Below are 15,358 nucleotides of genomic sequence, written 5' to 3'. Positions count from 1 at the left end.
AATTAACTTTGATAGGTGTTACACTAGCGCTTCGCTAGTTCGAACTTAATTCGAACTAGCGGAGCGCTTAGTTCGAACTAGGAAAACCTCATTTTACGAGGATTAAGCCTAGTTCGAATTAGCTAGTTCGAGGGAGGCTAGCCCTCCCCAGCTTTCCCTGGTGGCCACTCTGGCCAACACCAGGGAAACTCTTCTGCCCCCCTCCCAGCCCCGGACCCGTTAAAGGGGCATGGGCTGGCTACGGTGCCGGTGCCAGGTGCAAGCCTGCCAGCACCCAGCCAGCAGACCCTGCACCTGGCACGGATCGAGCCACCCACCCGATGCCTCCCAGCCCTCCCCCTCTTCCCGAGACCAGGCTGGCGGCTCCCGGGAGCTTGCCCGGGACCGCAAGAGGCGGGCACCCGCCTGGGCTAGTGCAGACATCGTGGACCTTGTCCATGATCTCCGCACTAGGCACAGGAAAGTGGCCATCTAGGGCAGGAGAGCTGCCAGCCTGGCCACCCAGGAGCAGGTGTGCAAGAGAATCAAGGGGGTCCACTGAGACCCCCGACCCTGAGCCCTGGGCTTACAATGGCCATCCTGGGTCAGACCAAAGTTCCATCTAGCCCAGTAGCCTGTCTGCCGACAGTGGCCAACCCTAGGGACCCTGGAGGGGATGGACCAAAGACAGTGACCGAGCCATTTGTCTCATGCCATCCCTCTCCAGCCTTCCACAAACCTTGGGCAGGGACACCACTCCTACCCCCTGGCTAATAGCACTCCATGGACCCAACCTCCATCACTTTATCTCACTTCCCTTTAAACTCTGTTCTCGTTCTAGCCTTCACAGCCTCCTGCAGCAAGGAGTTCCACAGGTTGACTCTTTGCTTTGTGAAGAACAACTTTCTGTTACTAGTTTGAAGCCTGCTACCCATTCCTTTCCTTTGATGTCCTCTAGTCCTTCTTTATGGGAACTAATGAAGAACTTTTCTGTATGCACCCTCTCCACCCAACTCCTGCTTTTAGAGACCTCTATCCTGTCCCCCCTCCGTCTCCTCTTTTCTAAGCTGAAAAGTCCCAGTCTCTTTAGCCTCTCTTCATATGGGACCTGTTCCCAACCCCTGATCATTGTAGTTGCCCTCCCCTTTCCCAGCCTCTCTCTTCCCCTCTCCCACCTCCTTTTCCCAGTCTCCCCCAGTTTTGTTCAATAAAGACAGATTCCATTTTGGAAGACACGTTATCTTTATTTTGTACATCAAGAAAAGGGGCTACGGAAGGGTAAGTGGAAGGAGGTGAGCGAGAAATAGGGCACGAGCCCCCGATTGGGGAGGACTGGGCTGGCTCTGCGGGCTTCTGGGGGTGGAAACTCTCCTGCAGCCCCCCAGTTGCCTCCTTTCCCCAGAAGGCAGCCTGTGACAAGTGCAGCCGGGAGGATGGCCGAGTGCTGTGATGTGCCCAGTGTGGGTAGTCCGGGCACTCCAACCCAGGACTGCTTTGCAAGCGGGGCACCCCTGAGAACTGTCTGTCTGGGGTGAGGGTCGGGACCCTTTAAGCACAGCCCTCGGCTAGCCTGAGACAGCATCTCCACGCTCTAAGTCCTCCTCTGATGCCCTGCCGGCACTGCTTCCGGCCATCCTTAAGCCCGGTTCAGGGTCCACTTAATGTGGACATGCTAGTTCGAATTAGCAAAACGCTAATTTGCACTAGTTTTTTAGTCTGGATCCGTTAGTTCGAATTAGCTTAGTTCGAATTAACTAATTCAAACTAAGTTAGTTCGAATTAACGTTGTAGTGTAGACATACCCTAAGATACAAGTCCAGAGCCAACTTCCAACAGGGCATTGCCACATGTGTGCACCTGTGTATTCCTAATCAGCTGTTGTTCACCTTGCCAAGAGTTCTTGCAGATAGAGAACAGTGAGCTGTATGGTCATATTTCAATCAGACGTCACACTAGGCTGGGGGCAGGGAACTAGTGGGAAGGTTTGGGGGAGTGGGTTCACAGGCAGAGAACAGCCAGGCAGGTGAATCTGGGGAGCAGGACCTTGGGCATGGGGTAATCACGCCAGATGGGATCTGGAGGGCAGTATCCATAGGCAGGAAACAGCCAGGCTGAGGGGTCCTAGATGAATCTGGGCGGCGGGGGTTCAGGCAGGAGCAGCCAGGCTAGGGGAGATCCTAACAGAGGCAGTCTGAAGGATGTGGATCTTGGGAGGCCCAGTCAGCTCTCGGGGTCTCAGACTGACTCTCTCCCTAGGGGCTGGAGGAGGACCTAGGCTATGTGGTGGGTGACTGCCTGCTGGCTGCTGCCTTCCTGTCCTACATGGGGCCCTTCCTGTCTGGCTACCGCGACGAGATGGTTTCACAGATCTGGATGAAGCAGGTGTGTGAAAGCTGCCTGGGTGGGGGAAAGGCCCTGGACACAGTCACCAAGTTTTCCCCCTTAGGCCCCGGGAGCTCAGGTTAGCCTGGTGATTCAATGCTCTGTGCCTACAGATCCGGGAGCTGCAAGTTCCGTGTTCACCCAGGTTCACCTTTGACAGCTTCCTTTGCAACCCCACCATTGTGCGCAACTGGAACCTGCAGGGACTGCCCTCCGACGCCTTCTCCACTGAGAACGGGCTCATTGTCACGCGGGGCAACCGGTGAGCAGATCTAGCTGGCTATGCACCCCCTGGGCTGGCCTGCCAACCGTGCTTTGCCAGCCTGGTGTGCCCACTGAGCAAATCCAGGACAGCCTGCCTGCCATGCTTTGCCAGTAGGGTCTGCCTGCTGCACAAATCCAGCTTGCCAGCTTGCTGAGTACTGCCGCCTGCTGTGCAAAACTGGCCCAGCCTGCCCAACAGGCTCTGCTTACCAGGCCTGCTCACTAGGCCTGCCTGCTGAGCCCTGCCAGCCGGGTCTGTCCACTGTGCAAGTCCCAGTCCAGCTTGTCCCCACATGCTGCTATCTGGGTCTATCCATCCTGCCCTTCCACCCCAGCCTGCCTACCACGCTCTGCTGACTTGGTCTCCCTGCCAGGCCCTGTAGCCTGGTCTACTCAGTGGGTGGGCATGGACCAATAAAATCTGTCAGTCCAGTGACCGCAGCCACATGCATCAAACCCTGCCTGCCCCATACAGTGATGCTGCAGCACTGTGCTGACAAGAACACAGGTTAGACCCTGGATCTCCTGCATGCACACCGCATTGCCACACAGTTCCTGGCCCCACCCACTGCTCTGCCCTGGCCCAGACAAAGGATCCCGATGCACTTCGCAGGCAGTGGTTAATTGTCATTTCTTCTTCAAGAGATGTCCCCTGTAGGTGCTCCATCTGTTGGTGTGCCCCGTGCTGTTGATCGGCGTCTTTAGAGCAGTGTCCTCGGGACTGCACATCCTCAGTGCACTGGTACCACACTTGCACAGCCCCTTCCCCCCAGTTCCTTTTCTACCTTCCCCAGCCAGAGACAGAGCTCTGTTGCACTCCTCAGTCAACTTGGTTCTTTGTTTATTCTCTAGATAGATAAGTAGTTCAGTGTTTTCTTCTTAGATAGCTTTAGGTAGTTAGTAGTTTTCCCCTTTTCTCCTTAAAAAAAAGGTTTCTTTTTTCCCCTTTTTTGTCTTATAGATAGATAGGATGACAGATTAATCAGGCTTTAAACACTGTACTTCCTTCAACGACACTATCCCCATCTCTGGGGGGATTCTCTGCATTCATTGTCTGGAGGAATCCCATATCCCCCAAAAGTGTTCCCATTGCTCAAAACTCAAAGCTCAAGCTCATTGGGACAGAGACCTTTGTCTCAAGCTTATGTTGTTTGAGAAATCATTACGCCCTGCCTTACATCCAGGGCCCAAATCTGAAACCTCCCCAGACCACCATGGAGAGAAATCCCGCCAAAAAGCACTCCTCGTTGGTGATGCAGAATACCCTACCACAGAAACGGCACTCTCCAACCATTTCAGTGCTAAAGTCACCTACTGTGCCATGTCTCAGCACATATGACATACTGGGCATCTCAAGTACCTTCTGCACCATGACTAAATCCAGTGTGCGCAGACCTCACTGCATTCGGCACTGTCTGGCACCGATGCTGCTGCACCAAAGCACAGATACCACCTTCGACACCCACTGCTCCAGCCACACCCATCACCAGCACTGTGGACTCGCTGCCAGTCTCCCTAACCTGATCTATGTACACAAATACAAAATTCCTTTGATGCAGCCTACCTTGGCACCATCTACTCAAGCACTGCAATATACTCCCCATAGAGACCTCTTAGTCTCTTCAACTTTTAATTCTCCTTTTCTCAACACCAACTTTTCACCAGGCACTCTGGCACCACACCATTCTCTCTCCCAGCTCAGTTCTCTAGTGAGGACAATGATGATGATGTGGAGGTAGTTTTCTCCCTTTAGAACTCTCCCTTCCCTGAACACTTCATTTACTCCACATGGTACCTCAGTGTATCTCTGCTCAAGAGTTAGAATGCTTGGAATCTGTCTGGTGAGTTCTACTTCATAGCAGAGCTCAGAACACTCGCAAAACATATGCACAAAACTGGAAAAGATTCTCTCTCTGGTGCTCTGACAAATGAGTTCCTCCAATTATGACACCCCTCTCTACGATCCTTGAGTACTTATTACATCTCAAACAAGCAGACCTCACCCTCAGCTCCATTAAAGTACATCTTGTTGCCATAACTATGTTTCATCTGAAGATAGATGATACATCAATATTTGCATATCCAGTCACTAAGAGATTTGCTTGAAAGGTCTCCAAGCACTTTACCCAGGTATCAGACCTCCACTTGAATCCTGGGATAGTCACTTAGTTTTAAATGCTCTCACACACCCACCCTTTTAACTGATAGCGACTTCCTCGCTCTTCCTCGCTCTTACACAACATTCCTTGTTACCATCACATCAATTAGACGAATGGGAGAAATTGTTGCACTCCTGGTGGACCTTCCATACATAATCTTCTTCAAAGACAGTGACTCTCTGCACCCACGCAAAATTCCTACCTAAGATGCATTTTTCCTTCCACTTGAACCAAACCATACACCTTCCTACATTTTTCCCCAAGCCTCATGCCAACTTATTTAAGTCAACAATGCACACACTGGACATACACAAAGCATTCTTATACATTGGACAAAACCATTTAGGTCCTCCTAACAGCTTCTAACAGAGGTGGAATATCTGTGATTTAAATCAAGGCTCTGGGATATATCCTGTGTTAGAATGGGTAGGAGTCCTTTTTTCCAAGCTTCAGTTCAAGCAAAGATCCTCCAGAGATAAGAAGCCATATTGAAGACCAATTTGAGGCATTTTCAGGTCCTTTTATATCCTCAGCCGTGTGGAGGAGTTCCCATTCTTTTCTGAGGAAAAATACAGCTAAAAAATAGAGTTTCTTATATTGGTGAATCAGCTGTTCATGCACAACTCAGTTCTTTGCAGGCATGGCCCACATTCCAAATTGAAGCTTGCAAAAAGTCCATTCAGTGTAGTTAGGTATCTCCCATGCTCCATTGTTTATTGAATGTTTCTTGATGGGCCACTCAACCTGAATAGCCTTTTCCAGACACACTGGCCAGCTATTTTGGGCATTACTTCAGGAGCTGACATGTCAAATAAAGACACACAACTAATGTTCTGATCTTCAAGTACAGAAATAATATATGCACACAAACAATGTAACAGTAACCAGCAAGCCTTAAGCTTTCCATAGACACCTCTGTTGGTTCACTTTGTACAAGATTTGGGGCAAACCTATAACAGTGGTTGCAATAATGATCTGTAAAGACAAATCACAATCCAATAATGTCACGCTCTCACCCTAGTTGTTTTCCAAATGCATGGCGGGCAGAGGGGTGAACACTGGGTGCTGGTTGATACATGGAAGCTAGGGGAGATCCCAGCATGTGGCTGTACATCCTGTTGAACTGCTCTGTCCTTGTTGCCAGGTGGCCACTGATGATTGACCCACAGTGCCAGGCCTCCAAGTGGATCAAAAACATGGAGGCTGCTAAGGTGAGCAGCAGTTCCAGTGGGAGACAGGGCTGGGGTTCCCTTGCCTGGGAGGACGGCTGATCAGAGCCACAGTCCCTGTTAGGTCCCACCCCTTTATCACTAGCTGTGCCACCAGGTGCTCTTTCATTTGTTCTCTGCACTCACTCCTGGGTCTGGCTGCCATCCTGGCTCCCAGGTGCTAGCAGTTCATAAGGGCTGAGGAGCTCCAATGCATTGCTGGCTGCTCACCCCGCTCCTGGCACCCCCAACAGGGTCTGAAGATCATTGACCTGCAGATGAGTGACTACCTGCGGGTACTGGAGCACGCCGTGCAGTTTGGCTCGCCTGTGCTGCTGCAGAACGTGCAAGAGGAGCTGGACCCCTCGCTTGCCCCTATCCTCAACAAGTCTGTTACTAGAGTGGGTGAGGCCAGGCCCTCTGCTGCGGAGAGAGCAGGGATTGGGAGCCAGGACACCGGGATTCCCTCCCTGGCTCTAGCGGTATTTGCAGGAGCTGGTGGGTTAGAGCAGTGGGGCTGGGAGCCAGGACTCTTGGGTTTTCTCCTGGGCTCTTTGGCTTGGGGAGGGGGGAGCTTGTGGGTGAGAACAAGGGGGCTGGGAGCCAGTACTCCTGTATTCTCTCTCTGGCACTGGGAGGTTAATTGGGTGCAGTGGTTAGGGAGCTGACCTGCTCAAACCCCAGGCAGGACCCAGTGGCATTTGGGGGGACCTGACTGCCCTGTGTGCATGACAGGTGGTCGCCTGCTCCTGCGGCTGGCGGATAAGGAGGTGGAATACAGCCCCGACTTCCGTTTCTACTTGACCACTAAGCTGTCGAACCCCCACTATACCCCAGAGACCTCCTCCCAGACCACCATCGTCAACTTCGCTGTCAAGGAGCAGGTGCAACTGGGCCTTTTGTGGCAGGGGGTTATTGGGGAGCAATGAGAGAAAGGAGCTAGGGGTGGTGGGAGAGAAGGGTGTTGGAGGACAGGGATGGGCAAGCCCTAACTTGATGGCTCTGCAGGGCTTGGAGGCCCAGCTGCTGGGCATCGTGGTGCGGAAGGAGCGTCCTGAGCTGGAGGAGCAGAAGGACTCGCTAGTCCTCAACATCGCTGCCGGCAAGAGCAAGCTGAAGGAGCTAGAGGATGAAATTCTAAGGTGGGACCAGGGTGGCCAGTTACACAGGGAGCCCTCACCCATTGATGAAATGCAGCCATCGTTGGGGTAGGGCTGCTGGTTATATGGGGGACACCTCACCCCACACTGAGATACAGCCACCTCTAAGGCAGGGCAGTTGGTCATTCCCTGCCCCTCCCCAAGCCAGCAATTTCTGCTCTAGGACTGCATGGGAGCTAATACCCCATAAGGGACAGTCCTGCATCCCATTCCCCACCCCCCTGAGCCAGCCAGCCAGTCTCCAGCCTGGGGCTGGGTGTCACTGAAGGGTGGAGGAGTCACAGGCCCCTTGCACCCCTATCCGCAATTAGCTGTGACTTTCAGCCAGCCGGTAGAACAGGTGGTTTATTAGTAAAGAGGGACAGCACAGGAACCAGAAGCAGTCAGTATAATCCATCTTGAGGAGACGGGGCCCACAGCCTCTCCTTGCACCCCAAGCCAGCTAAGACTGACCCACTCCCAGCAGCCTGGTCCCAGTTCGTCCTCCCCCAATCCAGGCCTCTCCTCCCACCTTTGTCCTGCTTCCCAGGCATAAGGTGTCACCTGGTCACTCCCCTCCTGGGCTCAGGCTGCAAAGGCCCTCAGCCATTGTGTACAGCAAGAGGTTCCCAAACTGCAGTTCCCATCACCATCTAGGTATTGGTGCAGTATTCAGGGAAATACAGGCACGCACATGGGGTTACTACAGGACAGTAGAAATCTTATGCAACATAACAAGGGAAATAAAATCCCCACTTCATCACATCAGGTGGGAGTTGGTACCCTGCCAAGGGGACAGGCCCCATTCCCCATCTCCTGAACCAGCCAGTTCCTGCCCTGGGGCAAGGATGGGAGCCTGCACCCCCTAAAGAGGACAGACTGTGCTCTGTTCTCTGTCTCTTATTCAGCCAGTCCCTGCCTGGGGCAAGTTGGGAGCCAGCACCCCCTCAATGGGAAGTTCTGGCTGGCAGGAGTTGACCCTTCCATGAGAGCTGCTTGCTCTTGGCCATGCGGCACTCAAGGGCTGGCCTGTCCCTTGCCCCCATAGGCTGCTGAACGAAGCCACTGGCTCACTGCTAGATGATGTGCAGCTGGTGAACACACTGCAGACCTCTAAGGTCACAGCAAGTGAGGTGACAGAGCAGCTGGAGACCAGTGAGACCACGGAGATCAAGATTGACACTGCCCGGGAGGTGAGGAGGCAGGACCCTGGTGCGGGCAGGGGGGTTCTGTCTGGGAACTTCCACACCCTATGGTGTGTCTCTGCTGCTCTGTGTCCCTTGCCCATCTGCCCCTTCTTCTTCGTTCTGGCTTGCTGGCAGTGCCAAGCTGTGCCCAGAGAAGGGGGCCCTGCTGCGCAGCTCACCAGGCCCAGTGCTGGATAAAGGCTGGCTCAGCAGAGACCCATGGCTGACCTGTGCCACTGTCCCAGCTTGTGGGGCTGCAGTGGGGACGCTCTGAGCTCCAGGCCCCTCCCAGCACATAAGGGCTGCCCTGTAGTTATCCAGCCCTGACTCAGGCCAGCTGCAGATGTCCAGATGCAGCATGGGCACCTCCTTGGAGTGCCGCACAGGTTGACGGGTGCTGTACCCCCACCAAGGCCTACAGGCCCTGCGCCCAGAGAGCCTCCATTCTCTTCTTCGTCCTCAACGACATGGGCCGCATCGACCCCATGTACCAGTTCTCCCTGGATGCCTACATTGATCTCTTCAACTTGAGCATCCAGAAAAGCCACCGGAGCTCCAAGCTAGAGGAGAGGATTCGCTACCTGAATGAGTACCACACCTATGCCGTCTACAGGTACAGGGGTTCCTCTTCCTATTCCATGTACAAGTATGGGAGTTCCCTTCCTACTGCAGGTACAGGGGTTCACAATCCTACGCTGTGTACAGGTTTCCTACCTGTTACAATTACAGGGATCCCCCTTCGTATGCTGGGCATGGGGTTTCCATGGGTACCAGAGCACCGGGATCCCTTCCTATGTCCTGGGGCGTGGAGATCCCATTACCATACCCCACCCAGTGTGAGGGGGAAAGGAGAATGGTGCCTGGCCCTGTAGACCGTGTGTGGATTCTGCACTGTGCATCCCAGAGGTAGCAGAGAGAAGGGGAGAATGTGCCGTCTGGTGCAAGCCTTGGGAAATGCACACGGGAGGGAAGAAGGGATCCTGCTGCACCACTGGGTTAGCGCCTCTGCTCCCTCCCTAGATACACCTGCCGTGGCCTCTTTGAGCACCACAAGCTGCTCTTTAGTTTCCAAATGTGCGCCAAGATCCTCGAGACGTCAGGCAACCTCAAGATGGATGAGTACAACTTCTTCCTGCGGGGGGGCCTGGTGAGTGCAGGCAGGGTGCTCATTGGATGTGGGGGAGGCAATGCTGCCTAGGCTGGCCATCAATCTGCCTCCCAATCAGGACGTGTTCTTCTCCTTCCTGGAGGCCTCCTTTCCTCCCCGTTGGGGAACAGGACTGGAGCCCCCTCTGCTGTCTATGGATTCACCCTGAAATGCAGCTACTTCTGGGGTGGGCAGGACAACTATTAGCCCAAAGAATGGCTGCTGCCTGTGAAAGGAGGGCTGAACCCAATACCCAAGGGTGGCACTAGGGGGCGTTGTGTAGCAGGGAGGGGTCAGGTTTTCAGCAGGGGGTTCTTTCCCATGATAAGCAGGGCTGGCCTCAGGGTGACGTTAGGAGCGGCTGTGGGATAGGGAGTGGGGTAGGGGCTCAGAAGAGGTTGCTCTTCCCTGGCAGGCAGGTCTGGCTCCAGAGTGGTCCTTGGGGGTACTGTAGGGTAGGGAGGGTGTAGAGCAGGGGTGGGGAACCTCAAGCCTGAGGGCCAGATGTGGTCCCTGGCTTGCCTGGATCCAGCCTTCAAGACTGAGAGCCACCCCAGCATTGAGGAGCCCACGGTGGCATTCTAGCCTCTTTGCTGTCCCACCGCAGGACTGGAGCACACAAAATTACTAGGCTGGGCCCCCCTGGCTCTGGTGGGGAGTGTCTTTCTCCAGAGTTGGGGGCCATGTGAGTGAGGGTTGGGGTTTTTTGCTTCTCACTTGTGTGTGGCCCCTGACTGATTTTTCTGTGGGTCAGCGGTCCCCGATCCAAAAAAGTTCCCCACCTCTGGTGTAGGGGCTCAGCAGGGGGCACTCTCCCCTGGCAGTCTGGGCTGGCCCCAAGATGGCAATAAGCCACTTAGGGATGTTTTAGAGCAGGAAGTGGGGCAGAGGCTCAGCAGGGGGCACTGTGCTGCTGGAGCGGCCATTGAACTGTGAGCTCTAGCCCAGCAGTGTTGCCCCTGTGGACAGTATCTTTACCAGGTGGGGCAAAAACCCCAGCGTCCTGGCCATTTTTGCCTCCTGAACCTCTGCCATTTGCCTACTGTCCCCTCCCCCTGCGGGCTTCCTGCCATCTGTCTGCCATGGCCCCTGATACCCTCCGCTGGACAGGGCCACGGGACCAGGTTCTGGGATCTCGGGAGATCTCTATTTCCAGCTGCCCCCGCCCTGTCACCTGAGCCAGCCCTGGTGCCCAGCCCACACCCTGCTGTGTGAAGCCAGGTCCCTGAGGGAGCTTGCTGCTGTACCAAGGCTCCAACTGCTGGGTGCTGGTAGCTGGCTGCTTGCAGGCATGAGACCCACACCCACTCATACTCCATGGAGAGCCCTGCCCATCAGCAGTGTCTGGCAAGGCAGAGGAGTGCAGGGTGCTTCTTCTTTGGGTAGTGTCCCTGTGGGTGCGCCACTCTAGGTGTCGGGCTCATCCCGGCGCTGCAGGTCAAAGATTCATCAGCTGTGGTTCAGCTGGTCCGTGCATGCGCTGCCACGGCACATGCCCTTCATGCCATTTCTGAGTCTGCATGCGGTCCAGCTCCTGCCAGTTTCTCCTAACTGTTCATGGTCACAGGTGGAGTGAACTCCTTCCTCTCAGTCTGACTAGAGATATCTTTAAATCTGTAAATAATTAGTTCAAAGTTAGTCTTTAGTCATAGTTTTAGTTGTTACCTTACTGTTACTTTTATAGTTCGTTTAAAAAAAATTAAAATTAATTCTTCTTGTTTCTTCTAATTAGATAATATATCGTTATATCTAGTGTTAGATTCCAGTTTTTTGTTAAGTTAATTGAAATGCCGAGGTCTCCTGGTTTCAAAAAATGTGCCACATGCCGCAATGCAGTGCCGGCATCTGACGGACATGTGAGCTGTATTAAGTGCCTGAACGAGGGTCATATCTCTCAGAAATGCCCACACTCTTCAAAACTGACGGCACATGCGAGATGCGACTGCAAAATGTGCTTATAAATGCTCCTGTTCAGTAAGGCACTACAGCCCACTGAGAGCAAACCCTCCAGATATCTGGCGCCCCCAGGAAGGACATCTGCAAACAATAAGTCACTCCCCCGCCACTCATCCTTTGCTCAGATAAGTGTGGGTGATAAGCTGGGGATAGCTGGCTCAACCATCAGCTGCCATGCTCATAAGCAGAAGATGAACTGTAGTGTCTCAGAGCCGAGTCTACTCTTCATAGGGAATCTGCACCGGCATCGGCCACTGTCCCAAGAGCCAACTTAGCACCCGTGCCAACAAAGCAAAGCTCAAGGGCACTGGCCAGGTTGGCACTGATGTACCAGTTACAGCACTGACACCTGCAATACGACCAACACTGAGTCTGTCAGCACCGAGTGCTCAGGCACCGCCCACGGCACTGCCCACAAGCCCTACAGACACCTCGAGCTTGGCACTGAGTCCACTGGCATCGAGCCAAATGGCACCGAGCTGAACGGCACTGACTAAGGCGGCATTGGGCTCATGCGATGCACTAGCACCATCCCCCACACATTCGGTTCCTGCATCGGTACAAGAAGTATCTCATAAGCGTAGATGATCCTCCCCGGTATCACGGAAAACTACGCATAAGTCATGAAGGATAATGACGCCTTCTAGCCCAGAACCATCTGTCTTCTCACCTCAGCCTTCATCCCCAGCTTCGGTGGTCTCGGTACTATCACAACATGACAGTCGCGCCAGCCACTATCTCAGGTGCTCAACGCAAAACTCACCCTCGCCACAGCACCACCACCGACGTTCACAGTCTCCATCATATTACAGAGGAAGATCTCATTCACCTAGATCACACACGATCCTCTTGCTCTAAATATTACCATGTAACTGAGAGATGATACTCTCTTGAATACTCTCCAGCTCAGCACTACTACGATCGATATCACTGACACCGTCACTCCTACAATTACTCTCATTCCACGTCTCCGCAATACCATCGACGACGTTCACATAGCAGTGTCAGATTACCAACACTGCCTCAACCATCCACAAGACCACTAACTCCCTCAGGAGATACACCTGCTCCAGTATGCCAACCGGAGGCACCACAGACATCTACTTCAGAGCACACCCAATTTCAAGTGGAGTCTTCGACTGACCAGTCTTCCTCCTCCCTGGACGATGCAATCTTCCCTGGGGATTCTTCCCTGGTAGATGATATTAGGCAATTTCACGACCTCTTCAGAAGGGTAGCGGAGTCACATGAGGTACAACTGGGCGGAGTGCAACAGAAGCAACACCGGCTTCTGAAGAATCTTCAACCGTCACAGAAGAATAGAATGACATTGCCATTAGATGATACAATTCTGGAAATTGCAAATGACATTTGGCAGACACCAGCTTCCTCCCAAGCAACACATAAGAGGGTGGACAAGAAGTATTTTGTTCCTTCTAAAGGAATGGAATTTTTATTCACATACCCGCAACTGAGCTCGGTTGTCAACGCTACCCAACAAAGAGTTAAAACCCCACCGTTCAGAAATGCTTCCTCTTATAAAGATGCAAAATGTTTAGACCTCTTCGGAAGGAAGGTTTACTCGTCCACCGTGCTAACTTTGCGGATGGAAAATTATGCTGCCCTCCTCTCCAATCACCACTTTGATAATTACAAAAAGTTGATGACGCTTCTAGAACACCTGCCTGAGGACACACGTCAAATATTAAAATCAGTGGTTCAGGAGGGCTATACTGCCTCAAGGGCAGCTTTACAAATCTCCTTAGACATCGCTGACACAGCGGCTCGCACCACAGCAACATCAGTGGTAATGTGAAGATCCTCCTGGCTCCAGATGGTGTCAGTGCCTAAAGAACTACAGGCAAAAGTAGAAGACTTGCCATTTGACAGACAGAGTCTGTTTGCTGAAAATACCGACCAAGTCCTACACTCAGACAAGGGCTCGAGGACGACTCTGAGGACTCTCGATATGTATACACCACTATACTGCCGCAAACGCTATATGCTCTATTACAGGCAACGACCGTTTTCATATGCCACACCTAGATACAAGCAATATGAACCCCAACCATGGGAGAAACCTCACCAGCAGAAACGACGTCCACAGACGAGTAGGGCACCTAACCTTCACAACAACAAGCAGCCAGTTTGATGGTCTGATCGAGGGACTGTAGACCATTCCCCTAAAATCTCAACCAGAATTGCAAAAGCTTTTTCACCATCGTTTACAACTGTTTCAACAAAGGTGGTTCGCCATCACTACCGATCGTTGGGTCCGAGAGCTAATAACATCAGGCTACTCTATACCGCTTCTTTCTCTTCCCCGTACCTCTCCCCCACCCCCGTCCCTCATCAGGGACACATCTCACTAGGCTCTCCTAATGCAGGCGGCTCTGCGTCTCATAAACATCGGGGCAGTGGAAAGAGTGCCCGAACAATTTCAGGGCAAAGGTTTTTATTCTCGGTACTTTCTCACCGAGAAAAAATCAGGGGGCTAGAGACCGATTCTGGACCTTCAACCGCTCAATCGATATCTACGGAAACACAGGTTCAAGATGGTGACATTAGCTTCTATCATTCCAGCCATAAATACGGGAGATTGGTTTACATCCCTCAATTTACAGGATGCTTATTTCCATATAATGATACATCCTGCATGCAGACGCTTCCTCAGATTTGTCATAGGCACACAGCACTTCCAATATAGAATCCTTTAATTCAGCCTATCGGCCGCACCCAGGCTCTTCTCCAAGACACTATCGGTAGTCGCCGCATATCTGCATCATCACGACATAATGATATTTCCATACTTGGACGATTGTCTAATGAAGGCACCCACTTACGACCAGGCATTAAGGGCCACCAACATCACAAGGGAGTTATTCGCAGCCCTAAGCCTCGTAATCAATACCCAGAAGTCCTCTTTCATGCCCCAAAGGTCCCTCAAGTTCATTGAGGCACGACTAGATTCTACAACAGCCACGGCCTATCTTCCTGTGGCCAGATTTCACAAGATACGAGACCTCATTCATACGATCTCTATCAGCCTCAGAGTCTTCATACTCACCTGCTTGCAACTCATGGGGCATATGGTGGCCACGACTTACATAGTACAACACGCGATGCCTAGAGCACTGGGTAGCTTCAATCTACCAGCCGGGCAACCAGGATGTTCACAGGCTAGTGACGGTGCCCCTAATCATGCAATGCTCCCTGGTATGGTAGACTTCCTCCACAAACATGCTTACAGGCATTCCCTTCCACTGTCTACAACTGACCATACAAATTATGACAGACTCTTTTGGGGTGGGGAGCTCATTGCGCAGGAGAACATGCGCAAGGATGGTGGACCGCGACAGAAGTCAACATATCAATCTTCTGGAGCTCAGGGCAGTATTCAATGCCTGCAAAGCATTCTTACCCACGATTTGTGGCCATACAATTCAAATCCTTACTGACAACACCACCACAGTTTACTATATCAACCGTCAAGGTGGAGCCAGGTCGAAATCCCTTTATGCAAAAGCCATACGGCTATGGAACAGGTGTGTTCACCAAGGCATCAGCATCATTGGTACATACCTACCAGGCAAGGACAATACCATTGCCAGCATCCTCAGTAGGCATTTCTCTCCCCAGCACGAGTGGGAACTCAACCACGACGTAACACGCTTTCTCTTCCAACGATGGGGGCACCCCACTATAGATTTGTTCACAACACACGGATACTCAATGCGAAGTATCCGAAATACTACTTCAGAGCAGGACTGGGACCAAAGTCCCTCGGGGACCCATTCCTGCTATATTGGAGTCGCCACCTACTCCACACCTTTCCGGCAATTCCACTTCTTCCGAAAGTACTGGAGAACATAGCTATGGACAGGGCCACGGTCATACTTATAACCCCGTTTTGGCCCAGGCAGACGTGGCTTCCACT

At 52.5% G+C, this 15,358-nt stretch overlaps 1 protein-coding gene across 6 annotated transcripts in view; it reads left to right on the top strand.

Annotated features, from left to right (window-relative positions):
* DNAH2 (dynein axonemal heavy chain 2) overlaps nucleotides 1-15,358 on the top strand; it is a 307,939-nt gene that overhangs the window by 233,500 nt on the left and 59,081 nt on the right. For all 6 annotated transcript variants that reach the window (XM_075908075.2, XM_075908076.2, XM_075908072.2 and 3 more), the window contains 9 exons: nucleotides 2,236-2,361; nucleotides 2,475-2,623; nucleotides 5,929-5,995; nucleotides 6,247-6,397; nucleotides 6,728-6,876; nucleotides 7,001-7,134; nucleotides 8,180-8,324; nucleotides 8,732-8,931; nucleotides 9,339-9,465. In XM_075908075.2, the coding sequence (XP_075764190.2) occupies nucleotides 2,236-2,361; nucleotides 2,475-2,623; nucleotides 5,929-5,995; nucleotides 6,247-6,397; nucleotides 6,728-6,876; nucleotides 7,001-7,134; nucleotides 8,180-8,324; nucleotides 8,732-8,931; nucleotides 9,339-9,465 (1,248 nt within the window). The remainder of the gene's footprint in view (nucleotides 1-2,235; nucleotides 2,362-2,474; nucleotides 2,624-5,928; nucleotides 5,996-6,246; nucleotides 6,398-6,727; nucleotides 6,877-7,000; nucleotides 7,135-8,179; nucleotides 8,325-8,731; nucleotides 8,932-9,338; nucleotides 9,466-15,358) is intronic.

The sequence above is a fragment of the Pelodiscus sinensis genome, chromosome 22, assembly GCF_052426305.1.
Source record: "Pelodiscus sinensis isolate ZL-2025 chromosome 22, ASM5242630v1, whole genome shotgun sequence".
NCBI classification, from domain to species: domain Eukaryota; kingdom Metazoa; phylum Chordata; order Testudines; family Trionychidae; genus Pelodiscus; species Pelodiscus sinensis.
The sequence above is the reverse complement of the archived record's forward strand: the minus strand, read 5'-3'. Positions and strand labels throughout refer to the sequence as shown.